Source organism: Doryrhamphus excisus, linkage group LG10 (assembly GCF_037039965.1).
Source record: "Doryrhamphus excisus strain RoL-2023G ecotype Guam linkage group LG10, RoL_Dexc_Guam_v1.1, whole genome shotgun sequence".
In the NCBI taxonomy this organism is placed as follows: domain Eukaryota; kingdom Metazoa; phylum Chordata; class Actinopteri; order Syngnathiformes; family Syngnathidae; genus Doryrhamphus; species Doryrhamphus excisus.
In genome coordinates this window covers 5,307,620-5,335,259 of record NC_136366.1, presented here as the reverse complement: position 1 = coordinate 5,335,259, position 27,640 = coordinate 5,307,620, and the positions used below count along the sequence as shown (strand labels likewise).

Below are 27,640 nucleotides of genomic sequence, written 5' to 3'. Positions count from 1 at the left end.
TTTTATTGTATATTATCTCATAATTATATTTTATATTTATATGTGTAATAAAAATACATTTATATTAAAAATTTATTAAAAAAAATAAAAAATGAAGGAATGAAAATAAATGAAAATAAACATTACTTGTTTTTATTGTATAAATTATCTCATTTATCTATATGTGTAATAAAAATACATTTATATTTAAAAAATATTATTAATAAAATATCATAAAAAACATAGGTAAGTTTAATAATTACGTTGAAAAATATTTTTCCATATGTGTTTTCCTCCCACATTCCAAAAACATGCTAGCTTAATTAGCGACTCCAAATTGTCCATAGGTATGAATGTGAGTGTGAATGGTTGTTTGTCTATATGTGCCCTGTGATTGGCTGGCCACCAGTACAGGGTGTACCCCGCCTCTCGCCGGAAGACAGCTGGGATAGGCTCCAACACCGTCCGCGACCCTCGTGAGGAGAAGCGGTAGAAAATGAATGACTCTTTTCCGTCTCTTTTTTTTAAGTTCATTGCCTACTTAGCTGAATTAGCTGTGGGTGTTGGTGATGGCGTCACGTGGAACATAGCGGAACCAGATAATGCCACCACTGCTTCACGGATGTAGGAAGTGGTGGTGACAATGCGTATCCATGCAGTGTATGTGTGTACTATTGTTGTACGCCAGACGGAAACAGCATTTGATGAGGTGTAAATAAGGCATGCGGGAGCGTGGTCATTTCATGCGTATACAGAAGGCAAACAGCGTGAAGTAGTCTTTTTAGGCGTGCTCATGGATAAATAAATAAATAAATGACACGTATTGCCCGTAAACACCACTTAAAAAATGATGTGATGGTGTATGATGCATGTGTGTGTGTGTGTGTGTGTGTTGACCTTGGCAGGAGACCAAGTCTGGAGCCCGCTCGTGGCCCGGCTCACACTGGCACATGAAGGAGCCAATCAGGTTGAAGCAGTGGTGCTGACATGGATTCTGCGTCTCGCATTCGTTGACATCTGCAAAGCATCGAAGGCAACTTGTATGTTTCGAAGTTGACTTTTCAATGACGAATGCGTGTCCCTATGACCCCGGCACCTACAGGGCTCTTCGGCTGCCATTCGCGATGTCCAATATTTTTTTAGCACCCCAAGTGCTGAGAAAAATGAGCATCTAAAAAAATATCCAACTTTCTTAAAGACAGTGAATGCATCATGGCTGAGTTTGTGAGAAACATGAAAAAAGCAGCAATGATTGATGAATATATTTTGGAAATTCTGTGATAAGAGTGAAACACAAAATTCAATAACTGTCAAAACAAAAAAAATAAATATATAAAATGTTATTCTATATAAATATAAAAAATAAACTAATTTAAAAAAAAAAACTATAAAAATAACTAAAAAAATTCTGTGATAAGAGTGGAACACAAAATTCAATAACTGTACTGTCAAAACAAAAATAAAAAATATAAATATATAAATTTTATTTTATATAAATATAAAAAAATAAAATTGAAAAAATAAAAAAAAACTATAAAAAAAACTATAAAAAACAACTAAAAAAACGTAAACTATATTAGGAAAGCAGGAAGTGAACAAATGTAACAGTTACTGATTGTAAAAGTACCAGATGGAGGGGTAGGATTTAATAAGCTTTGCTTCTTCCTACTCCTTTTGGACATGTGGAACTGTGAACTGATTATGTGATGCATTCAATTGTAATCTGATGCATGTTCAAATGAAATAAAACCATTACCATTACCAAAACAAACATCATGATTGACAGCAATAGCCAAAACATTCTTGATGAGATTTTGAACTTGAACAAGCTGTTAGCATGTGTAAATAACAACACACTGAACACATCACAAAAACGTAAATACAGTGAATATCCGCACATTCTCAGCTTTATTTACCCCCCACCGACCCAAAAAATAGTGCAATCATTAAAAAACCCCATCCGTCCTCATGAGCATGATACCGCCTCTGACCGGCCTTAACCAGGTGGGAGGTGTATACAAAGCAGGCTTCACTACATATTTGAATTAGAGTCCAAGTCCAATACTTAGTGTCTTTAAAACTTTCATTGAGTCAACAACTGAATGTGTGGTCTTATGTCCTGCAAGCGTTGTTAATAAAACATAAACAACATATGATGACGACAATAAATGACTCCGGTGGTTTGCCCATTGGTTTCCTTTGTGTTCTGGGACCTGCCGGAGCATACCACTATGCTACTTTTACTACTTCCAGCTACAAAGCACATGCACCGACACACAGGCCCGTGTCCTTTGCGTGACTCACCAACACAGCTGTGGTTGTTGCTGGCCAACTGGTGACCTGTGTTGCACTCGCAGTAGTACGAGCCCTGAGTGTTCACACACGTGTGCGTGCAGTAGTTGGACAGCGTGCACTCGTCTATGTCTGCAGAGACATATGAACGTTAGTGGGTAGGCAGCGTAGAAATTGATCCTGTGAGGATTCGGACGCTTTATCGTAAACAATTTCAATTGTTGATAGCATGTTGTACGACTACAGTTATTACAGTCGTCCCTTGTTTATTGCGCTTCTTTGTTTTTTTTCAATGTTGACAGATGGAATATTTTCATTGTTAGAACATAGAAAACCTTCTAAATACATTTTTTTTAACATTAGAGCTCTGTAGACAGGAAATGAAACACGTCTTGAGTCACCTCTACACACAAAACTCTTATGTTGCAGGGACTTGAGACGACCGCAGGCTAGCAAACTTACCACTTCCACACAGAACGGGAGGAGAGATGTTTTTTTCACTCTATCATGTGGGACATGCCATGGCTGACTTCCTGCCTAATGTACGGCAGTGTCAGTGTCTCCCTGACTGCCGCGTGGTGACCTGAAGACTACATACAATTCTGAAAAACTGCAATACAGCGAGTAAGCGACAACCGAACCGCGATACTGCGAGGGACGACTGCAATACAGTTGTAAAGTGTTGTTATAAATGCACCATTTAACGCCTCTATTCAATCACCTGGTGTGTGTGGCAGGGTCTCTAATAAGTGCTGGGTCATAACATTAACAGCTATGGCTGTAGGCAACCTCCACAAGGCCAATTTTTTTTTTTTTAAAAGACCACTTTTTTAGAGCTGTCAATCAATTAAAATATTTGATCGCGATTTATCGCCGTTCATGTCCATAGTTAACTCCAAATTAATCACATTTAATCGCAGATAGAAATACATTTTTATCTATAACAAGTAGGAGAAATGCTGCATGGCGATCGAGTGGTTAGCGCGCAGGCCACAAAGGAGAGACTTGAGTTTTTTTTTAATTATCGGTTATCTGAAGTATTTTTTTATGTTATCGGATTTATCGGTATGACGTCATATACGTAGCTATATCGGGCAGCCCTAATTGACACTAATCACGTATGCATGCAAATGAGACATATAGTGTACATACACGTGTACTTGATTAAAGTATAAATACGTTACTGCGAATGAAAGACTGACCTACACATTGGTTTCTGTTCCTCTGATAGCCTGCAGGACACTGGCAGCTGTACGAGCCCCGGGTGTTGAAGCACGTCTGCCCGGCGCCACAAGTGTATCTGCCTGTTGCACACTCGTCTATGTCTGTGGTCAAAGCACACACACACACACACACACACACACACACACACATATTGTGATAGCTAGTGATGATAAAATGAATAACATTTACTTATTTTGATGGATAATTAAATCCTGGAATGTTGTTAAATGTTGTATTATCATCTACGGATTCAAGTACGGATTTGGGAGCATGCAGACACTATGTAGCACTTTCAGCGCAGGAGGAACTTTCATTGTGTGCGGGTGCTGCGTCAGATTCCGGATGATGCGTGACGTGCGACCAGTGTGATGAGTGAGTGTTTGCGGCACGCTTGAAACTGGCGTTGTGTACATTGATATCACACTGATATCGTATCTCCTCTCCGGGCACAGATGAGGGAGTCGGCTGCATCTGCGCTTCATAAGGCAGCGGATGCAGCTGGAGGGGCCCAGCAGAGATGAATGAACCTGGTGAGTTGTGGATACCAGCATGTTGTTCGTGTTTTGGTAAAACCAGTATATTGGCTTAGTTAGGGAATAAATGTAAATAAATTAAACTATATTAGGAAAGCAGGAAGTGAACAAATGTAACAGTTACTGATTATATACATATATATATATATATATATATATATATATATATATATACCCCTCTACCTGCCCACACGCACATGCAAAACTTTAAATTATTATTTATTCCAAATTATTTTAATTATTTGTACAAATTACTGTTTACACTGTACATTGTTCATATTTGATGTCATCTATTTATTCTCCACATTATTATTTATTATTGATTGTTATACAACAGCCAGGCAACGACATTTCATTGGCAATTTCACTGCTGAGTTATTGTGCAATGACAATAAAGAAAGTCTATCTATCTATCTATCTATCTATCTATCTATCTATCTATCTATCTATCTATCTATCTATCTATCTATCTATCTATCTATCTATCTATCTATCTATCTATCTATCTATCTATCTATCTATCTATCTATCTGTGATGTAGCGGTGACTGAATATTGCAAAAAATAAAGTTTTGAGCACACCTCAACTTTAACGCTCCTGTCATCCTCAGGTCAAAATGACCCGCCATTGATTTCAACTTTTTTTCTTTTTTTTTAACTTTTCAACATCAGAAAAGCTGAATTGCTGCCTTGACACAATGATGTGTTGATGTGCTGAAGCATGAAACCGTATGACTGACATCATGACAGTGAAATGTGTGGAATGCCACATGCAAGGTCCATGATCATTATTTCATGATACCAACTGTTTTTCTTCGTCAAACTCCTGTAACACACAATTGACCACCATCTGCTACACCCCCTCGCCCGCCCCCCCATTGCATTTTTTTCTTAATGTGTGTGTCTCTTTCTTCCTCTAACACACACACACACACACACACATAGAGCGTCCAACAAACACGCCCAAGCACTCTCATCCCTGCAGGCCCACCAGCAGCCGGCCTCCTGGGTGGTCCTGCATAGACAGCCATTGGGCATCAGTTTCACAGTATGTCAAGAGAGTTATCCTCAATACCACACACACACACACACACACACACATGCACACACACATGCACACACACATTTAGGGAAAGAGGGAGTCGTTATTTTTGTGATTTGGCATGTGCATGGCCCAAAAATAGTGCAAAAAAACCCCTGCAAAAGCTAAAAATGTTCTACCGCTCACAGATGTTGAGAAGAATGCAGCAGAAGAGCAGGAGCCAATCGTCTGTCTCCACCTTCACAGGAACGTTCAGGTTGCACAAAATGATGTTGACCATGAGTTATGTTGAACATTAGTGGAGATGTGGATCTCTGCACCCAGAACAAACTTGGCAAAAAGAGATTTTTTTAGGGGGTTCTGTACGACCTCAATGCAAGGCTCGGCCTTCACGTTGTTATCTCATCACATGTCTGATGTCGTTACTTAGGCCTACACTAAAACACAAGTAACTTGTGACCCAAAGTTCCCCATATGACAGCAAAGCCTTGCTGTTTTTGAAGACCTACTGCAAAAATGTTAGTAAGAGATCTTCCATATGACAAGAGTGCTATGCTGTTTTTAAGGATCTGCTACAAGAACACAATTCGAAGACCTTCTATATGACAAGAGCGCTCTGCTGTTTTTGAGGACCTACAGCAAAAGTGCTACTCAAAGATCTTCAACAAGAGCACTCTGCTATTTTTGAGGACCTACTGCAAAAATACTCGTCAAAGATCTTCTATATGACAAGAGTGCGATGCTGTCTTTAAGGACCAAGTACAACAACACGACTCAAAGATTTTCTACTGTATATGACAAGAACATTTTGCTGTTTTTGAGGACCTACTGCAAAAATGTTCGTCAAAGATCTTCTATATTACAAGAGTGCTATGCTGTTCTTGAACATGTTTTTGAGGACCTACAGCAAAAGCGCTACTCAAAGATTTTCAACAAGAGCACTCTGCTGTTTTGAAGGACCTACTACAACAACACTACTCAAAGATTTTCTACTGTATATGAAAAGAACACGCTGCTGTTTTTGAGGACCTACTGCAAAAATACTCGTCAAAGATCTTCTATATGACAAGAGTGCTATGCTGTCTTTAAGGACCTAGTACAACAACACGATTCAAAGATTTTCTACTGTATATGACAAGAACATTTTGCTGTTTTTGAGGACCTACTGCAAAAATGTTCATCAAAGATCTTCTATATTACAAGAGTGCTATGCTGTTCTTGAACATGTTTTTGAGGACCTACTGCAAAAATGTTCGTCAAAGATCTTCTATATTACAAGAGTGCTATGCTGTTCTTGAGGACCTACTACAACAACACTACTCAAAGATATTCTACTGTATATGACAAGAAGACTTTGCTGTTTTTGAGGACCTACTGCAAAAATGTTAGTCAAAGATCTTCTATATTACAAGACACCTATGCTGTCTTTAAGGACCTAGTACAACAACACGACTCAAAGATTTTCTACTGTATATGACAAGAACACTCTGCTGTTTTTGAGGACCAACAGCAAAAATGTTCGTCAAGGATCTTCTATAGTACAAGAGTGTGATGCTGTCTTTAAAGACCTAGTACAACAACACTACTCTAAGATTTTCTATGCAACAAGAGCACTCTGCAGTTCTTGAGGACCTACTGCAAAAATGCTGGTCAAAGATCTTCTATATGACAAGAGTGCTATGCTGTCTTTAAAGACCGACTACAACAACACTACTCAAAGATCTTCTATATGACAAGAGTGCTATGCTGTCTTTAAAGACCGACTACAACAACACTACTCAAAGATTTTCTATATGACAAGAGCGCTCAGCTGTTTTGAAGGACCTACTACAACAACACTACTCAAAGATTTTCTACTGTATATATGTATATGACAAGAACACTCTGCTGTTTTTGAGGACCTACTGCAAAAATGCAGTTCTTCTAAAACAACGCTATTTGCCATGTAAACGCACCCCCGCCATCGGGGGTGGGGTTGTACAGCGAGTCAGTGGGAGCTGAAATGGGCTCAGGGGCTGACAAGATGAAGCAAGCGTATGTTTTAAGAGACAAAAGTGGGGCAAATCTGCAGGGGAACCTGAGAGACATCAGGTGTAAACATCATACGGGCATTTGACAAAGCGCTACAAAGGATGAAAGCATGAAAGCAATGTGGTGCCAGGAAATCCACACTGTGATGTGGCTTGGAGCATCTGTGAAGGAGTCCAATGTCTCAGCAGCAAGAACACCAATAGCATCATATCATGTACAGTATATTCAATACAGTCCTGGCCCACATTCCAAAAACATGCTAGGTTAATTGGCCACTTCAACAGACAGCTTTTTTAGAGCTGTCAATCGATTAAAATATTTGATTGCGATTAATCACCGTTGTGTCCATTGTTAACTCAAATTAATCACATTTAATCACAGATAGAAATACATTTTTATCCATAACAAGTAGGAGAAATGCTGCACGGCTGGGTCAAGTGGTTATCGCGCAGGCCACACAGCTAGGATACCCGAGTTCAATTCCACCCTCGGCCATCTCTGTGTGGAGTTTGCATGTTCTCCCCGTGCATGCGTGGGTTTTCTCCGGGTACTCCGGTTTCCTCCCACATTCCAAAAACATGCTAGGTTAATTGGCGACTCCAAATTGTCCATAGGTATGAATGTGAGTGTGAATGGTTGTTTGTCTATATGTGCCCTGTGATTGGCTGGCCACCAGTCACATGGTGTTGTGATATACTGTAACTGATGGATTGGTATTTCAGAAGTGAAATAAGGTTTATTGGATTAACACAGGGCTGTGCAGTGGACGAGTGGTTAGCGCAGGCCTCACAGCTAGGAGACCACAGTTCAATTCCACCCTCGGCATGTTCTCCCCGTGCATGCGTGGTTTTTCTCCGGGTACTCCGGTTTCCTCCCACATTCCAAAAACAGCAGGAAGCAGGAAGTGAACAAATGTAACAGTTACTGATTGTAAAAGTACCAGATGGAGGGGTAGGATTTAATAAGCTTTGCTTCTTCCTACTCCTTTTGGACATGTGGAACTGTGAACTGATTATGTGATGCATTCAATTGTAATCTGATGATTGTTCAAATGAAATTAAACCAACAACCATTACCATTATTCATAAGTCCAGTTTTATTAAAAAATAAAATACATATCTATATAAAACATGACCCATTTAATTATAAAATATTAGCAATATTTTTTTCAATACATTTTTTTTAAAACCCCCAAAAAATCAGGATGAAGAGTCTTGAACCAGTCATGATGTGCTATATATATCACTATATTGACACTTACTATGGTACCCATTATGTCATTGGATGCTCATATCACCTCGTACTTTGGTACCTGACAAAAAATAAATAAAAATACAAAAAAAAAAGTTAAACTATATTAGGAAAGCAGGAAGTGAACAAATGTAACAGTTACTGATTGTAAAAGTATCAGATGGTGGGGTAGGATTTAATAAGCTTTGCTTCTTCCTACTCCTTTTGGACATGTGGAACTGTGAACTGATTATGTGATGCATTCAATTGTAATCTGATGCATGTTGAAATGAAATAAAACCATTACCATATAAAATTGTGATAGAATGAAGCTTTACATGTGAAGTTTAGAGGGATTCCTGTACTGCACTAAATGATTCTATATACGTGTGCATGTCAGTCCCGACTGCAAGAATGCAAAGCAAGATCTAAATAAAAGCACATGTGCCGAGTGCAGCCCAGCAACAACATCCCAGTAACTGCTACTTTGTCGCTAAGCCTTTGATGCGCTGCCAGTGCTAAAGTGTGTGTTTGCGGGTGTATCCCATAGTATCCCATAGTATCCCATAGTATCCCATATTCCCGGGGCCCCATAAGGAAAATATGAAGTAAGTCCATATAGTTTACACATAAAAGCAGGTTTGACAGCAACAAGCTATGAAAATGATGATGTGTTCAGCACTCTTTGAGGTCATTTTGCGTTACTTCGCTACAACTTTCTTTCGTTTCTTCACTCCGACGAGGCTTTCCAGGGGACAAGTGGAAGTGGAAAGAAGAACGTGGTGGGGGGTGAGTACTTTTTGGGGATTTGAAGTTAGATTTACAGCTCGGCGGTGCATGTGTGATGTCAGGGTTTAAGACTCCCTTAGCTTTTTTTTTTTGGGGGGGGGGGTGGATGGCCGGGTTAATTTGAAAACGCCTGGTGGGAGTTGGAGCCTGAAAGAATGTGTGTGGATGGAGGACTTTGTGTGAGGTTTTTTGACTTTAAAAACGGGAATACACGGTGCCTGAATTGTGTGAATATGTTTCTGCTCCCGTTCGATTCCGACGTGTCGTGTTGTAATTTAGTCGTCTTTTCACTAAATGACACAAAGCAGGCATCCATCCAAAGAACTGCTGAACTAGCAAGCAGAGTTGGGTTGCAAAGTGTGCAATGGTACCGTCAAAGACTTTTATTGTACTGACTGGCTTAGGCTTTGTTTATTTTGCGCATATTTTGGCTAAATGGGAGTGTTTTGCTCTTCAAAACAAGCCCAAACGTAAAAAAAAAAAAAAAAGCTGATAAGAATCAAAGAATTGAACACATTTTTTCTGCTGTCTTTCTCGGGCCCTTTTAGTCACGCTAAAACCTTTCCTGACTGATTTGTGGTCCACGCTCCTTGAAAAGGTCAGTTGCCAGTTACATTCCCTTTTCGCTCCGTCCGATAATGACTCGTACCAATTCTTTGAACGCAACTTCCAAATAAGGATCAATCACCTTATTACCAACATGCCAACCACGACCAACCATGACTCTGAAGGAATGAAAAGCCAGCATAGAACAGCAAGAACAGCAGAAGAACAGTGGAATGCTTGTCTTTGATCGGCAATGTTTTTCAGGTAACGTTTTAACATTCCGAATTCTTAACATTCCATATTTTGCCCATCATTCACAATCCTTATAAGAGACATGAACACACATCTTTCTCTTTCTGTGTATTCCAAAGATATTAAAACAGATAAAACAAGGCAAAAAAAGCACCAAAAACTCCCCATTTACATAATGTGACATGCATATTAGCCAAGCTACAACAAATTGTTATTGTTGTTGTTATTAAGGGGGCCTATTATGTTAATTTTTCCACCCTTAGTACTGAGTTGTGGAATCCTATAGAGCAAATACACACAATAACCAGCACAAGAAAACTTCCTAGATCTTCCAGAATCTGCACCTATTCCAGCTGTATTTGCTTGGATTTGAGCTTCCTGTTAAAAAGCCACCTCCGGGCTTGCCCACTTCACTGTGATTGGTCACACGCCCAAATGTACTTCCTGATTACACATTTCGTCAAAGGCACCACTGGTGCTGTGAAGCTAGTCCAGGGGTGGGCAAACTACGGCCCGGGGGCCACATCCGGCCCGCCAAGTGCTTGAATACGGCCCGCCCAATCTTTCCAAAGTATTTCATTTAAACTCAACATACAACCTGGCATCATGGCCTGAGCCAACCTTTTGATGGTTTTATCAATTTCGTTTTTTGACATGGTCTGTTGTTTACAAAGTGCTCCTGAAAAAAGGGATAATAATAATAATAATAATAATTATTATTATTATTAGATTATTATAATTATTATTAGAACTATTATGATTATTATAATTATTATATTAATGCTAATTATTATATGAATTATATATAATATTATTGTTATATTGGCATATTTTTGCATAATAATATAATAATAATTATTGTAATTTTATTGTAATACCAGGTGGACTGTTACGTGTAAAATATATAGTCTGCCCCCCCCCCCCCCCGTAAATTTTGTCATATCAATGCGGCCCGCGAGTCAAAAAGTTTGCCCACCCCTGAGCTAGTCGGTGGTTTGGAGCTGGTATGGAAAAAGAAAATTGCAAAAAATTACAAAATGTCATTTTTTTGTGTGTGTCATTTTGCCCATTTTTGGTGGATTTTACTTTTAGGTCACATTACCCAGCCTTATATCCGTGACTGAAAAAAAGGTTAAGAACCGATGCTGTTGAAAGACGCAGTGTATTTTCTGTGAGCAAAGGAAAAGAGAAAACTCTGCGATTGCAACAAGTGAAGCGCATGCTGATTTACAGCAGCGTTCCTTTTCCATCATGAGGTCAGCGGAAAGATCAGCAGACGGTGAGCAGATCAGCAGGAGGAAGCAGCTGGCTTCTGGAAAAGCCACCCAAAGACAACAAAGCAATGCTAAGCGACATTGTTGATATGTCTCTTTCAACCCGAACGCCCGATCCCGAAGACGACTTTTACGTTTTTTTTTTGCATTTTTAAGCCATAAAATTAGCCACAAGGTGGCGGACGTGCACTTATCGACATTTAATGTTTGTAAACATTTGGTAGTATTTGGTATTTTGTGGCAGTTCACTTCATTTTACTGTACTTTACTGCATTTTACTGTACTTCTCAGTGCACTAGAAGCGGACGTGGGCCAATGGGAGACACAGCCCAAGAATCAAGTCCACCTGTGGCGGCCTGGCGTTCTCTCTGCATTCCTGCTCCCCGCAGATCGATGTGACGCTTATCTGTCAGGGTGCTGAGTAATTGTTACCATCACAAAAGACGGGAGCAAACGGAAAAAAAACAACCTGTGCTGACATTCCTGAGATATTCTTCCCTGAGTGCATATTGCATAGTTGTGAAGAAAATGTTTCGTTTGGAGTGTCGGAGTGGCTTAGCGGCGCTAATGGGACATATTTAGCAATTATTTCCAAGCATCACAGACCAGGAACGTACAAAATGTCGCTGAAATTCGCCATGCATGCGGGGTGATAACGTGGCCTTCGTCACCTCAGAAAAAATCAGACATGTTCTTTCATGCCCCGTACTGCATGAGTGTCTAATTTCTGGGATGAAAAGTAAATAGGTATGCACACTCGGGAGGGAAATAGTAATGACAGAAGGCATTTTTAATAAAGCAGGGTGGACGAAGCGCAGCCCGCGGCACTTTCTAAAAATAGAATTTCACAAGAAAACCAAGAACGACAGCAAGAGTGGAAAAATCTAATATGAAGTCAAATATTAAGAGAAAAATGTTTGATTAAAAATATCATTTTAGTCGCAAAAAACTGAAACACCTAATATATAGTATTAGGTGTCACATTATATTAATATTTGCAAATGTAGGAAATATCAGAAACTGCAGAAATTTTACGAGAATAAAGTCAAGACATTAAAATACATTATTATGAGAATAAATAATGTCATTTTAGTAGCACATTTTGGATTTGCTGAACGTTTGTGGGCGAGTTTACGAGCTAATATGCTAATAAAAGAAAGAAATAGTAACACAAAATATGATTGCAGACTGTATTGTTTGAAATAATGACCCATAGTTCCCAAATTGATATCGTTTTACATAACATTTGATGTCATTATTGTTGTAGTTGCGCATGAAATTGTTTACCCCGAAGAGATTTATCTCAATCTGTGATTAAATGCGATTAATTCTGAGTTAAGTATGGGCAAAAAAAATGTGATTAATTTTAATTTAATTTTAATTGACAGCCCTACTAAAAACGCAACAGCAGAAACGGGAAAAGTCGAATAAATATTAAGAGAAAAAAAAAATAAAATGAAGTAAAAGTAAAATTTTTTACGAGAATAAAGAACAAAAACTAAAGAGAAAAACTGAGTAAAAATAGAAGATCCTTTTGGTGGCATTCAGTTTCTTGTTGAAATATAGTACCGTATTTTCTGGACTATAAGTGATACATAAATTACCGTATTTTCTGGACTCTAAGTCGCACAATGCCAAAAATGCACAATTAGGTAGAAAAAAACATACATAAGTCGCTCCGGACTATAGGTCGCACAAGGCCAAAAATGCATAATTAGGTAGAAAAAAACATACATAAGTCACTCCGGAGTATAAGTCGCACAAGGCCAAAAATGCATAATTAGGTAGAAAAAAACATACATAAGTCGCTCCGGACTATAGGTCGCACAAGGCCAAAAATGCATAATTAGGTAGAAAAAACATACATAAGTCCCTCCGGAGTATAAGTTGCACAAGGCCAAAAATGCATAATTAGGTAGAAAAAAAACATACATAAGTCCCTCCGGAGTATAAGTCGCACAAGGCCAAAAATGCATAATTAGGTAGAAAAAAACATACATAAGTCGCTCCGGACTATAATTCACACAAGGCCAAAAATGCATAATTAGGTAGAAAAAAACATACATAAGTCACTCCGGAGTATAAGTCGCACAAGGCCAAAAAATGCATAATTAGGTAGAAAAAAACATACATAAGTCGCTCTGGACTATAAGTCGCACAAGGCCAAAAATGCATAATTAGGTAGAAAAAAACATACATAAGTCGCTCTGGAGTAGAAGTCGCACAAGGCCAAAAATGCATAATTAGGTAGAAAAAAACATACATAAGTCGCAAAACTACTTGACCAAAACAGACATTACGTCATCTTGGAAGGCAAGTTCTAACAATAATAAAATAATAGAGAACAGGCAGAATAGGTGTAAGCTATGCTAACACAATGCTTATTAGCTACACAAAAAATAAACATGAACAGAAAAGGTGTCCAGTGTTTATGTAACATAAACAGTTTTGTCATTTATAAGTCGCTCTGGAGTATAAGTCGCAGGAACAGCCAACCTATGAAAAAAAGTGCCACTTATAGTCTGGAAAATACGGTATATCCCGTCCACACTAACCTCCTGGCATGTATTGCGTACCAAAACATCCCAAGTGGCATCCTTTCATGTCGCACCATGTGGTACCTTGCTGGAAAAAGTGCGGACAGCCGTGTAATCGAACATCATGCAAGCCCCACTGCCTGGAGCCAACAACTACTCCATCACTCCAATGATGTTTCAATGTTAGCATAAATAAAGCTAACAACTTCTCAACAGAGACTAATTAGTCCGTTTTTGATGGACGGGTTTAATTGGCGGGAAAGAATGACCTCACCGCGGCTGGGAATAAGAGTTCATGTTCATAAATAAGACGTACAGCTCGCCCCCACGGTGGCCAACACAGCACGTTTTTGTGTTTTGTGGGTGGGCCGGCTCATGGAAATCAAAGCACAGCATCATCTTTTGCATTTCAAGGTTTTACTCTTAGTCAGACTTTTATAGTCGCCAAAGTGGCTACGACAACACGCTTGGTTGAACATTGCCAGGGTTCAGCGTAGAGTGCCAAATAGTGGTCCTTCCTTTTCTATTGGCCTTTGGCAAATCCTGAAAACAGGAAGAATTCCTCATCAAATTCATTCATTCATTCATTTTCTGCTGCTTATCCTCATGAGGGTCGCAAGGAATGCTGGAGCCTATCCCAGCTGTCTTCGGGCGAGAGGCGGGGTACACCCTGGACTGGTGGCCAGCCAATCACAGGGCACATATAGACAAACAACCATTCACACTCACATTCATACCTATGGACAATTTGGAGTGGCTAATTAACCTAGCATGTTTTTGGAATGTGGGAGGAAACCGGAGTACCCGGAGAAAACCCACGCATGCACGGGGAGAACATTCAAACTCCACACAGAGATGACCGAGGGTGAAGGGTGGAATTGAACACTGGTCTCCGAGCTGTGAGGTCTGCGCGCTAACCACTCGACCGGTGTGCCGCCTAAAATACATTTATCTTAACTTAAAATAATTTTTATCCAGTGGAAGATGTTTGGACATCCCTGACATCTAAAAAAATGACGAGTGGTTAGCATGCAAGCCTCACAGCTAGGAGACCTGAGTTCAATTCCACCCTCGAGCATCTCTGTGTGGAGTTTGCGTGGGTTTTCTCCGGGTACTCCGGTTTCCTCCCACATTCCACAAAAACATGCTAGGTTAATTGGCCACTCCAAATTGTCCATAGGTATGAATGTGAGTGTGAATGGTTGTTTGTCTATATGTGCCCTGTGATTGGCTGGCCACCAGTCACATGGTGTTGTGATATACTGTAACTGATGGATTGGTATTTCGGAAGTGAAATAAGGTTTATTGGATTAACACAGGGCTGCGCAGTGTTCGAGTGGTTGGCGCAGGCCTCACAGCTAGGAGACCCCAGTTCAATTCCACCCTCGGCATGTTCTCCCCGTGCATGCGTGGGTTTTCTCCGGGTACTCCGGTTTCCTCCCACATTCCAAAAACATGCTAGGTTAATTGGCCACTCCAAATTGTCCATAGGTATGAATGTGAGTGTGAATGGTTGTTTGTCTATATGTGCCCTGTGATTGGCTGGCTACTAGTCGCCCGAAGACAGCTGGGATAGGCTCCAGCACCCCCGCAACCCTCGTGAAGATAAGCGGTAGAAAATGAATGAATGAATGGTATGAACTTACAGATGGTCAAGTACTGTAGTTAGTCCGCGATGCTGCAAGCTCCTTTTATGATATTATGATCTTGTTCATTGGACTACAAAAAAAAAACTCTTGTCATGTCAGCATTTTTCGACTGAAAACATTCTTTTGGCACCTCAGGTTCTGGAAAATTGGCCAGATTGTTCCCTTCCGCAGAGCGTTTCGCTGATGTCTCCGTTCTCTTCGCCACACGCGACACTGAGTCACCAAAACAAGCGAGCAGGCTGTCAAAGCCGTGACGTTCTTACGAGCTGGCCGGGTTCGCGCTGCGGCTTCTCTGTCACACTTTCATGTTTCCCCCACTTTCGCCCTGCCTGACTTGACTGTGCACTCCTGCTTTGCCACACACGCGGCGCTGAGTGTGCAGGGAAGGAGCCTAAGTAAATCCTTGATTCCTTGACTCGCTGTGCAAAACAGCAACATGTGGAATAACAACACAAAAAAAAAAAAAAGATGAGTCAAGTCAGGGCTTTGTGACGGTCGGAGTCGAACAGCAACGGTCATTTCAAAGCACACGCACGCCACGCAACTACGTCAGCTTATTTGAGCCGCTGTCTTTTACAGCCTAATAAAAAAACATAAACATTCTTTTTTTTTTTTTTTTTTCAAAACACGTACCATCACGCCAACGGTTGCCCCAGGTGTAAAATCAACATGGGTTCCATTTCGCCGCACGCCTCGACCACCGCAGCCGCTCTCCACACGCTTCTGGGATGGGCCTCGCTAACCGCTTAGCATGGGAGCTCCAATTCGCCTTGTCCTGCTAAATAACGTCTGAAGGCCAACCCAAACAAGACCGAGAGAACAGTAATCCTTCCAATTCCAATTTCTCATCTTCAGTCTATCACGGCTTTTCAAAAAAATGATAATTAATAAATAAATCATGCTGTTGTGATGGATTACATGAAGGTAAGAAGGTCCGGAAGATGGAAAGTTGGAAGTTGAATAGAAAGTGGAACGGGTGGATCTGCACGTTCAAACCCTAATACAGGAGATGCAAGATTTAAAAGGAGCTAAAACAAAATAGGATCAAAGACATGGATCAGAACACAAGAATGAATGACATGATAGTGACGGGGCTGCAGATCAAATCCAGGTCTTATGCCAGGCCAGTCATGAACAAGAAGCAACAGAGCAACAAGTGGTTGATTTCCTAACACAGAGGTAGGGAACCTATGGCTCGGGAGCCAGGTAGGGCTCTTTTGATGACTGTATCTGGCTCTCAAGCATTTCTTACCACAATAAAAATGTATTTTTGCTAACATTTTAAAATAAACATCACAGAAATGACTGTTAAAATAATATTCAAAATCAACAACTTTTTTATGCATTTTAATTCGTCCATCTATTTTCTACTGCAATACGGCCGACCATATCCATCTTTCCTGATATTTTCCAGGTCAAACACCAAAACTTGATTATTACTGGGTAATGCGGTAGTCTACCTCGGTCATTGAGATATCAACATGTAAATATAAACTTTTCTCCTTTAGTCAAATAGTCACCTAGCTAAAGCTGCAGAACCAAGCCTTCTGGCAAAGATGGCCAAAAGAATGAAATATACTGAGTATGGTGCAAAATTATGCAGCAGCAGAAGTTGTATTAATGGCAACAAGTATTTGATTTATTATTAGACACTGTGCTGCTCACGAAAGTGTGCTGGCCACACCCCATTGGCGTGGGGTAGTGTGCCTGGTCTACACAATTAGAGCCCATTATATCTAAAACTGTTGGTCTTACATAAAAATGCACACATTTTATTGCATTCAATGTTTAAAAAAATGTATATGGCTCTCACAGATACACATTTTAAAATATCTGGCCTTCATGGCTCTCTTAGCCAAAAAGGTTCCCGACCCCTGTCCTAACATATATGGCAGGAACAGAACCACACCCGTCGTCATCGTCAAGTTCACTAACGGGAAATCCAAAACAGGGAAGCTGAAAAGTACAAACGTTGACATGAATGAGAACCTGACAAACGTAATGTTGAAACCGCAAAGAAAGAACGTGACCCGAAAAAGCAAGGAAGGATCCAAGCGACTCGGAATGCCAACCGCAGCATTTTCATCAAGTTAAATGGAGGACCGGAAGCCAGGGTGTACCCCGCCTCTCGCCCAAAGACAGCTGGGATAGGCTCCAGCACCCCTGCGACCCTCGTGAGGATAAGCGGTAGAAAAATACCGTATATGAATATGAAAGGATGCCACTTGGGATGTTTTGGTACGCAATACATGCCAGGAGGGTTAGTGTGGACGGCATATACCGTATTTTCCGGACTATAAGTCGCACTTTTTTTTCATAGGTTGTCTGTTCCTGCGACTTATACTCCAGAGCGACTTATAAATGAAAAAACTGTTTATGTTACATAAACACTGGACACCTTTTCTGTTCATATATTTATATTTATATATATATATATATATGTATATGGGCGGCACGGCGGTCTAGTGGTTAGCGCGCAGACCTCACAGCTAGGAGACCAGGGTTCAATTCCCACCCTCGGCCATCTCTGTGTGGAGTTTGCATGTTCTCCCCGTGCATGCATGGGTTTTCTCCGGGTACCCCTGTTTCCTCCCACATTCCAAAAACATGCTAGGTTAATTGGCCACTCCAAATTGTCCATAGGTATGAATGTGAGTGTGAATGGTTGTTTGTCTATATGTGCCCTGTGATTGGCTGGCCACCAGTCCAGGGTGTACCCCGCCTCTTGCCCGAAGACAGCTGGGATAGGCTCCAGCACCCCCCGCGACCCTCGTCAGGAAAAAGCGGTAGAAAATGAATGAATGAATGAATATATATGTATATGTATATGTATATTTATATTTATAATCAAGTTTGCTTGATTATTACTATTTTTTATTTTTTTAGCATATTAGCTCTTAAACTCGGCCACAAACAGCAAATACAAATGCGAGCAAGTGAGATTAACTTTGACAAATCTTCTATTTTTACTCTTTTTATTTTACTTTTTCTCTTTAGTTTTTGCTTGTTTACCTTTATTCTTGTAAAAATTTTGATTTTTTTTTTCTCTTCATATTTATTCGACTTTTCCCGTTTCTGCTGTTGCGTTTTTAGTAGGGCTGTCAATTAAAATTAAAATATTTGATCGCGATTGATCACATTTCACATGTTATTTTCTACCTAATCATGCATTTTTATAGTCCAGAAAATACAATATTATATATTAAACAGTAAAAAATCAGGTGAGTAATGATCCCTGGTAAATAAGAATACAGTATAAGTGTATGTGTGTATGCGTCTCTTTGTGCTACTGTATATGGCTGGATGACAAGAGGGGTCACTCTGCATGTGTATAGAATCTCCTTCAGATCCTAAGTTGCTATGTTAGCATAGTTGCTAACTATGAAAAAAGGTGTGACTACGTGAAGAAAAAGAGTATAAATAGTGTTTGCTCTGACAGCAGAGTCATGTTAATGTTACTAATCTTAGTACCTTGTACTTTCTTCCATCCTACACAACACCCAAAACACCACTCCTCCCGGTCGAGGCAGATGGCCTCCATCTTTTCCCACTCGAAGGAGTTGTTGAATCTCTCGAGTGGAGTTTTATACGATACTACAGCACCTACATACAATCCATTGCCGTGGAGGAGCCAAAATCATCAGCGTGCAAAACGGGACAAGCTTGCAACACATCTGGCGCCCACGCATGCTTTGGCCGATGATGACTGTCATCCAGATGGATGAACACGTCACCTTCTGGAGCTCTGAAGTCATTAACACGTAATTATGGAATACCAACACGGCTCAGCTCAGGGATGCACGCGTCTGCACGGGGCCAAGTGCAACAACGGCATACTGATGATATTTGGGAGATAAGGAGCCCTTCAGGCCAAATACTTTCAACCATGTCGACATTTCTGCTGCTGTCAGTGATGGAGGATTCCAATCAGCAGCTGCTTTTTTTTTTTTAATCTGCTTTGGCTGGAAGTCAGTTTTCTGTTGCAATGTTTAGAGATCTGATATTCCCCAAAAATGGCAAGTAAAATGAATAGTTTTTTCACATGACTTCTTCAAAAATACTGAAAATAAATAAAATAAATAATAAAAATAAATAAATAAATAAATAAATAAATAAATAAATAAATAAATAAATAAATAAATAAATAAATAAATAAATAAATAAATAAATAAATAAATAAATAAATAAATATATTTACTTTTTTATTTTCAAGTGAAATGTATTTAAATATTGTATTTTTAGGACCTCAAAAATAGTCAAAATAAATCAAATTTAAAATGTAATTATTCACAAACTGAGGTTAAGTAAAAATAAATAAAGTTGTTTTTTGGAAAAATACATAAATAGTTGCCTTAAAAAATGTAATAATTCTAAAAAAAAATATTTGGCTATATTTGGCTCTGATATTCCCCAAAAATGTCAAGTAAAATGAATAGTTTTTTCACATGACGTCTTCAAAACTAATGAAAATAAATAATAATTGACATGTGTAAGTATAACTATGTTTACTTTGAAAAATTAAGTAAAATGTATCTAAATAATTTTTTTTATTTTCCTCAAAATGGTTGAAATGAATAAAAAATTAAGACATAAAATGTGATTTACTAAATATAGGTAAATAAATTCACTTGCGTCTGTGAAAATACATCAATAATTCACTTCATAAATCTAAATAATTCTAAAAATTTGTTTCAGATTTCTAAAAAATACATTATTATCTAAATAGTTGATATAAAATAGTCCTAAATATATTTACTTTTTTTTTCAAGTGAAATGTATTTAAATATTGTATTTTTTGTAATATTGTATTATTTTTAGGACCTCAAAAATAGTCAAAATAAATCAAATTTAAAATGTAATTATTCACAAACTGAGGTTAAGCAAAAATAAATAAAGTTGTTTTTTGGAAAAATACATAAATAGTTGCCTTACGAAATTTAATAATTCTAAAAAAGAATATTTGGCTAGTAAATAAATAAAAAAGATCAATCTTGCCAAAATATTCCCCAAAAATGTCAAGTAAAATGAATAGTTTTTTCACATGAGGTCTTCAAAAATAATGAAAATAAATAATAATTGACATGTGTAAGCATAAGTATGTTTACTTTAAAAAATTAAGTAAAATGTATCTAAATTATTTTTTTCCTCAAAATGGTTGAAATGAATAAAAAAAAATAAGACATGAAATGTATTCATGTGATTTACTAAATATAGGTAAATAAATCCACTTGCGTCTGTGAAAATACATCAATAATTTACTTCATAAATGTAAATAATTCTAAAAATGTGTTTGAGATTTTTAAAAATACATTATTATCTAAATAGTTGATATAAAATAGCCCTAAATATATTTACTTTTCATTTTCAAGTGAAATGTATTTAAATATTGTATAATAAATAATAATATACTTTTTTAGGGCCTCAAAAATAGTCAAAATAAATCAAATTTAAAATATAATTATTCACAAACTGAGGTTAAGTAAAAATAAATAAAGTTGTTTTTTGGAAAAATACATAAATAGTTGCCTTAAAAATGTAATAATTCTAAAAAATAATATGTGGCTATATTTGGCTGGAAGTCAGTTTTCTGTTTCAATGTTTAGAGATCTGCTTTTGTGATTCCGGAACATGTGTTTGGTTAACGTACGCTCCTGCCGCAACCCAAATAGACCCGACACTTCAATCACCGACGTGTTTATCACCTCACCTCGACAGACGTTCTGTTCATCCGCAGTGAACCCGGGGGCGCAGTGGATCGTTCGGACGGACGGAGAGTGCCTGCCCGGGCTGTCCGGAAACACCCGCGGGGGCTGAGGTTGGTTCGGCGGGACGGCCGGCACTGGGGGGGCGGGGTCTTGCGCGGGCATCTCCTCACCTTCCTGACTCGTGAAGATGACGGCGCTCTTGGGGAGGCACAGGTAGCCCCCGAAGTGGTTGATGCACTGCATGCCTCCTTTGCAGGCGTCGTCCAGTAGGGCACATTCGTCTATGTCTGAAATTTAAAAAATTGTGCCAATTTGTGCATCAGACTGTGGAGTACATTACAGTAGTATACAAAAGAATAATAAATATAAATAACTAATAAAAATAAAATAATAAAGAGAAATAATAAATAACTAGGAGTAAAAGCATAAAAGACTACAGAATGACAACAAGTCCCAGAATACATTGCTGTCTCGTAGCTTTGCCTCTCCCATGGTAGAGTCCCTCGTTTGCTCATTTAAACCGATTTTAAAACATAATTTCATAACACAAATCGGCAGTGATAACAAGTCTTATGATGTGTATTTAGCAAATAAAACTATGTCGGACAAAAACATAAGCTAAGTTGAAGGGAGGCGGTTATTAGCGTAGCTTATGTTAGCTTAGCTGTTTAAATGTAAAACTGAAGTTGGAGTCCATGAGGTCCAACACTGCTTGGCCCGGCCTGATTAGTAAATTGGTGTCTTTGAACGCAACTCTACAAGCTGTTTTCAGTACTGTTTGTTCATTTGGAGCTGTCAAAATGATGGCATCCTGTCATTTACCTTCATAAAACATTATTTCATAACACAAATCGGCAGTGGGAACAAATCTTATCATGTGTATTTAGCAAATAAAACTATGTCGGACAAAAACGTAAGCTAGTTGAAGGGAGGCGGTTATTAGCGTAGCTTATGTTAGCTTAGCTGTTTAAATGTAAAACTGAAGTTGGAGTCCATGAGGTCCAACACTGCTTGGCCCGGCCTGATTAGTAAATTGGTGTCTTTGAACGCAACTCTACAAGCTGTTTTCAGTACTGTTTGTTCATTTGGAGCTGTCAAAATGATGGCATCCTGTCATTTACCTTCATAAAACATAATTTCATTACACAAATCGGCAGTGAGAACAAGTCTTATCATGTGTATTTAGCAAACAAAACTATGTCGGACAAAAACGTAAGCTAGTTGAAGGGAGCCGGTTATTAGCATAGCTTATGTTAGCTTAGCTATTTAAATGTAAAACTGAAGTTGGAGTCCATGAGGTCCAACACTGCTTGGCCCAGCCTGAATTGTAAATTGATGTCTTTGAACGCAACTCTACACGCTGTTTTCAGTACTGTTTGTTCATTTGGAGCTGTCAAAATGATGGCATCCTGTCATTTACCTTCATAAAACATAATTTCATAACACAAATGAGCAGTGATAACAAGTCTTATGATGTGTATTTAGCAAATAAAACTATGTCGGACAATAACGTAAGCTAGATGAAGGGAGGCGGTTATTAGCGTAGCTTATGTTAGCTTAGCTGTTTTAGCTACATAAGTGGCCTTTTATGTACCGCAACCCGGAAGTACGGTGGCTTTTGAGGGACAAAACACTTCCGGACAAGCTACCCGTTGTAATGTGCTATTGACCTTTATAAAAATATGTTATATGTTACCTTTACACTGCTCCCTCACGGTATCGTACTCGTAACCTTCAGTGCACTGTGGAACAAAATACAACCACACAATTGAATTATATCCAGTTCATTCAAATAGAATATATTTTAAATGGTTTGGCTACTTACGGAGTAAGAAATAGGCTCATGGGTCTCCTGGGGGAGGACGTGAGAGAAAAGAGCAAAGAGGAACCCCACGCAGATCCACAGCATGTTGGCTTGCAGGAAAAAAGAAGAAGAAGAAGAGCTGAACTCCAATGTGGCAACAGGTTTTAATAGCACTTTTATTCCATCGTTGATAGCATTTCCTAACGAGTCCTGACATCTCCTGTAATGTCATGTTGATGCTGGCGCTGCTCCAAGCCAATGGGCCACTTCCAGGCACAACACCAAAAAGGGATTAGCGCGTCAAATACACGCGGAAACACGCCCGAGGGGATACAAGTTGTCAACAATGCAAAACGTACGTATTCTTAAATATTCACCAAAGTCGATGTTGCTCTGAGGGATTCTGCGTGGATTCAGTTATCACGACTTGTTTACATGAAGACATGTTGTGATGGCAGTGACGTACCTGGAAATTACCTGTGGAGGGTCAAACAAGTCCCACGGAGGATGTGCTTCGAAGAAGAAGGCGGTGGTGGATGGCGTGACAAGGCTGAGCGAGTGGAGCAGCATTGGACATGAACGTGGATGACATGCTGGGGGCGGACGTGTACCAAGCAGGTTGTCTCTCACTCACTCACCGGGCTGCAGCAAAGCGAAGTCCCCCCACCCGTGGAGGCTACCGTTGGCGACCTCTATCGGCCATTGGTGATATTGCACACTAGATGGTTGTATTTCTTTGCTTTCAAATTTGCTGATAAATCTATATAAAATATAAACACAAAGAAAGACGTCAACGGTAAATTTAATTATTTTTCAATTAAAAATTATCAAAATTTCAATGCAAAAAGCACTAGTAAATAAATAAAAAAAATAAATCTTGCCAAAATATTCCCCAAAAATGTCAAGTAAAATGAATAGTTTTTTCACATGAAGTCTTCAAAAATAAGGAAAATAAATAAATAATAATTGACATGTGTAAGTATAAGTATGTTTACTTAAACAAATTAAGTAAAATGTATATAAATTATTTTTTTATTTTCCTCAAAATGGTTGAAATGAATGAAGTGTATTCATGTGATTTAGTAAATATATAGGTAAATAAACCCAGTTGCATCTGTGAAAATACATCAATAATTTACTTCATAAATGTAAATAATTCTAAAAATTTGAGATTTTCAAAAATACATTCTTATCTAAATTGTTGATATAAAATAGCCATAAATATATTTACTTTATATTTTCAAGTGAAATGTATTTAAATTTTTTTAGGGCCTCAAAAATAGTCAAAATAAATCAAATTTAAAATGTAATTATTCACAAACTGAGGTTAAGTAAAAATAAATAAAGTTGTTTTTTGGAAAAAATACATAAATAGTTGCCTTAAAAAATGTAATAATTCTAAAAAAAAGAATATTTGGCTGGAAATCAGTTTTCTGTAAAAACAGAAAAATATACAAACTTTTTCAGTGCTTTGGTTCCGATTTTCTACAATAAAAGCTCTGATAAAACATTCCACTGTTCTCAAATATCTTGATTTTTATTTTTCTGCACAAAATAAGATGAAAAATAAACAAATCAAGAATAAATAAAATCAATCAATCAGTAATAAATAAATATAATAATAATAATAATAAAACAGCAAATAATAAAAACTTAAGAAACCACATATAGTTGGTCGGTAGACAAATTATTTTTTCAGATTAAAATGAACAAAGCATTATTAGAGCCCTGTAGACATGACAAAACACGACTATAGTCACATTTATACTCTTTTTATTGACAACATATTGCGCAACTGCAGGGTCTTGAGACACATGCTAACTCGCAAACTAGAGAGCTAGCGACCTAAACGGTAGCCTTCAAGTTATTTCCTTTAAACTTAATTAGCCCAAAAAGTTACCACTTCCACACGGATAGGGAGGATAACTTAACAGTTATTTAACCTTTAACATGAACATTAATCAAAGGTAATAATTTTTTCTGGGTACATGATACCATACAGCATCCATATCAAACTTACGCGGGCCGCACTAACATTAAACTTTCATATCAAGGCGGGGGCCTCAAACTAGTGTCCTGTGGGCCACATTTGGCCCACGGGCCGCGTGTTTGAGACCCCTGCGGTAGAGCATCAGGGTGCGCTTGGAGGCTTGTATGACGTTTCTTTCAATGCTGAAGGCAATGCATCAGGTACCGTTGGCTTTAGGATTTGGGGCCAATCAGTTCCTGATGCAGTACCGTCCGCATGGTACGGTCCTTCCCTCGCCCGGTCCTGTAATAAGACGGTAACGACCGTGGGCTGCATCCATTCGGCGCGGACACAATAGCCGGTCGTGTACAGTACACATCACTGTAAGTCAAGATGGCAGCGCAAGCATCTGGAACGTGAGTTCATGCAAATCCCCCCCCCCCCAAAAAAGAGGCCTGCATCATGAGAGAGTCGGGTGTGCTTCAAAAGACCCGGAGAAGGAGAGAGAGAGAGAGAGAGAGAGAGAGAGAGAGCAGAAAGGGCGGCTGTCCATGAAAGGCCCTTGTGTAATCGCACTGACATCTTCATTGAGAGCGCTCCGTCTCTTTCCCCGCACGCCTCCCCCGATTGCCCGAAAAAAAAAGGGCGTCGCTGATGCCGGTCGATGAGGCGACCGCGTTTAGCATAATCCCAGAGGCCATTGTGAGAGGAGCACGTGAACGACTCACAGTTGCCAGCTGAGATTTCACCAAAACACGGCAGAATAGATGTGGAAAGGGATGAGACGAGGGTGGGGGGGTGGGGGTGGGGGTGGGCGAGAAAAACTAGTCCAGAAGAAGGATAAGATAGACGGAAAAACGTGATACGTTTTGTCCACTAAAGATGCTAAAAACCATCCAGTGAAAGTCAATACATGCTAGCACATATTAGACTATCTTAGCTCTGTGTTATAGATAACAAAGCACATTAGAGGAACAGCTAATATATCTAATTCATAATTCATGGGGGGGGGGGGGGGGTGAGACAAGACCATGCACAAGATTGTGTCTGTGAGAACGACATTACATTTTAGAAAAGTGCAATGGAAACATATGATACATGGCAATCTACGTTACACTGGGTGTGTATGCCAGCAGCCCCGCCTCCACCCACCCAAAGAGTCAGTATGACTGAGAAAAGGGCTCATCCGGTTCACGCCCTTGTTCTGTGGAACAATTATAGAGGTAACGGACAAAAAAAACAGACGCGCATTCACACGGCGAAATATGGACGCCAGCATCAAGATCAAGTTCACTTTCTTTCGTTGTGTGATTTTTCCGTGAATTTATCGTCGTTTTGTGCCTGATGGCCGTGAGACCGTCTTTCTGAACAGAGAAATCTTGTCATGTTTTAAACGCGCGACATCTTGTGACACCATGGCTAATTCATACATTTTATTGTTACATGTCGAAGACCAGTAAAACACACCCTAAGGGCTGAAAATGGCTCTTGGCCCACAGGTTGGAGACCACCGATCCATTATATACAGTACAGTGATGACAGAGGATATAAACTGTAAATTTACTGTAATTTGTCCTTATTGTTCTTTGTAGGGCACTAGCAAAGATGAGAATAAGGTTGATTTGTAATATTCATCAAATAAAGACAAAATATCTAAAATAATATTTTAATACATATTTCAATATTTTCTATTTTTGTCATATTCATAGTATAAAGTCTTTTAAGTCAAGATGTTTTGTAATATATAGAAAATTCAAAAAATTTTTTATGTGTTTTTGGTATTTATTATATATATATATGTTATATTTTATCAGAAAAGTTGTCTTTTTAATCATATTCAAAGAAAAAAGTCAATTATTTTTCTAAAATGAAATCAGTGTAATATTTAAGAGAGAATATTTAGTCATATTTAGAGATGGCAGTCCATTTTTTAAAAAATCTTTTTAGTATTATTTGATGAAAAGTAGTGTTTTTCCTCACATTTCATTAAAAATAGTACTATTTGGCGAAAAAAAAAACATTTTTTGTAATACTTAGTCATAATTTTTCTCCACAAATGTTTTTGTTATATTAATAGATTAGATTAACATTTTTGTTGTGGAAAAATGTATTTTTCGCAACACCTCCAACAGCCGTAATCTGCACATTTATCATCATAACACAGTACTATAAATATTACTACAAATTAGTCACATTTTTGCAATATTTATTTTTGTAAAACTACAATGTTGTTTTCGCTACATAATATATACATTGTTGTCGTAATTTCATTATTATTAGTTTGAAGTGATTAAAATATAGTACTATATATAAGTACTTGGAAATATGTTTAAGGTTTTCTCTCCATTCCTTAACAATATTGTAGTTGTGCTAATAAAAAGATCATAATATGTCTTTCTGGCGTTTTCATATTAATGATTATTATGATTATTGCTGGGTGTCACAAGGTTTGATGTCGGTGTAAATACGTTTAGATTAGCATATTGGCTTTGCTGGGCAACACGTCATACCGGTACTTACTGAAGTACTTCCATATAATACCGTGTATTGCCATGGAACACGCACGTGTGCTGGGGTGAAGCTAAGCAAGGTGTGCTCCTGCCAGGTGAGTGATGACGCCACCATGAGGCCAACTGCAGAATCTCTCCAGGTGATTGTGAGAATTGAGAAGCACCTTCACAGTTGCCTGCAGAGATTACCCGGTCGGCCCCCCCTTCAGCGGCCCCCGCATCCCGCTCTATTGGCAGCAGATGGTTAACGCTGATCGGAATAACGACCAGGCGAT

At 38.7% G+C, this 27,640-nt stretch overlaps 1 protein-coding gene and 1 long non-coding RNA gene across 5 annotated transcripts in view; one reads left to right on the top strand and one right to left on the bottom strand.

Moving 5' to 3' along the window:
- efemp1 (EGF-like fibulin extracellular matrix protein 1) overlaps positions 1-23,554 on the bottom strand; it is a 28,692-nt gene extending 5,138 nt beyond the window's left edge. The window contains exons 1-7 of one of the 4 annotated variants that reach the window (XM_058064298.2): positions 23,353-23,553; positions 22,908-22,996; positions 22,779-22,824; positions 21,085-21,369; positions 3,474-3,596; positions 2,284-2,403; positions 877-996 (exon numbers count right to left, since the gene is read on the bottom strand). In XM_058064298.2, coding sequence (XP_057920281.1) covers positions 877-996; positions 2,284-2,403; positions 3,474-3,596; positions 21,085-21,369; positions 22,779-22,824; positions 22,908-22,991 — 778 coding nt within the window. In that variant the 5' untranslated portion in view covers positions 22,992-22,996; positions 23,353-23,553. Of the gene's footprint in view, positions 1-876; positions 997-2,283; positions 2,404-3,473; positions 3,597-21,084; positions 21,370-22,778; positions 22,825-22,907; positions 22,997-23,263 lie in introns of all 4 variants that reach the window. The other 3 variants (XM_058064299.2, XM_058064300.2, XM_058064301.2) reach the window with 3 other exon arrangements.
- LOC131114219 (uncharacterized) lies at positions 22,771-23,589 on the top strand. Its single transcript, XR_009121581.2, has 3 exons — positions 22,771-23,047; positions 23,142-23,241; positions 23,328-23,589. It is a non-coding gene; the product is annotated as an uncharacterized LOC131114219 (long non-coding RNA).
- Positions 23,590-27,640: the final 4,051 nt, after the last annotated feature.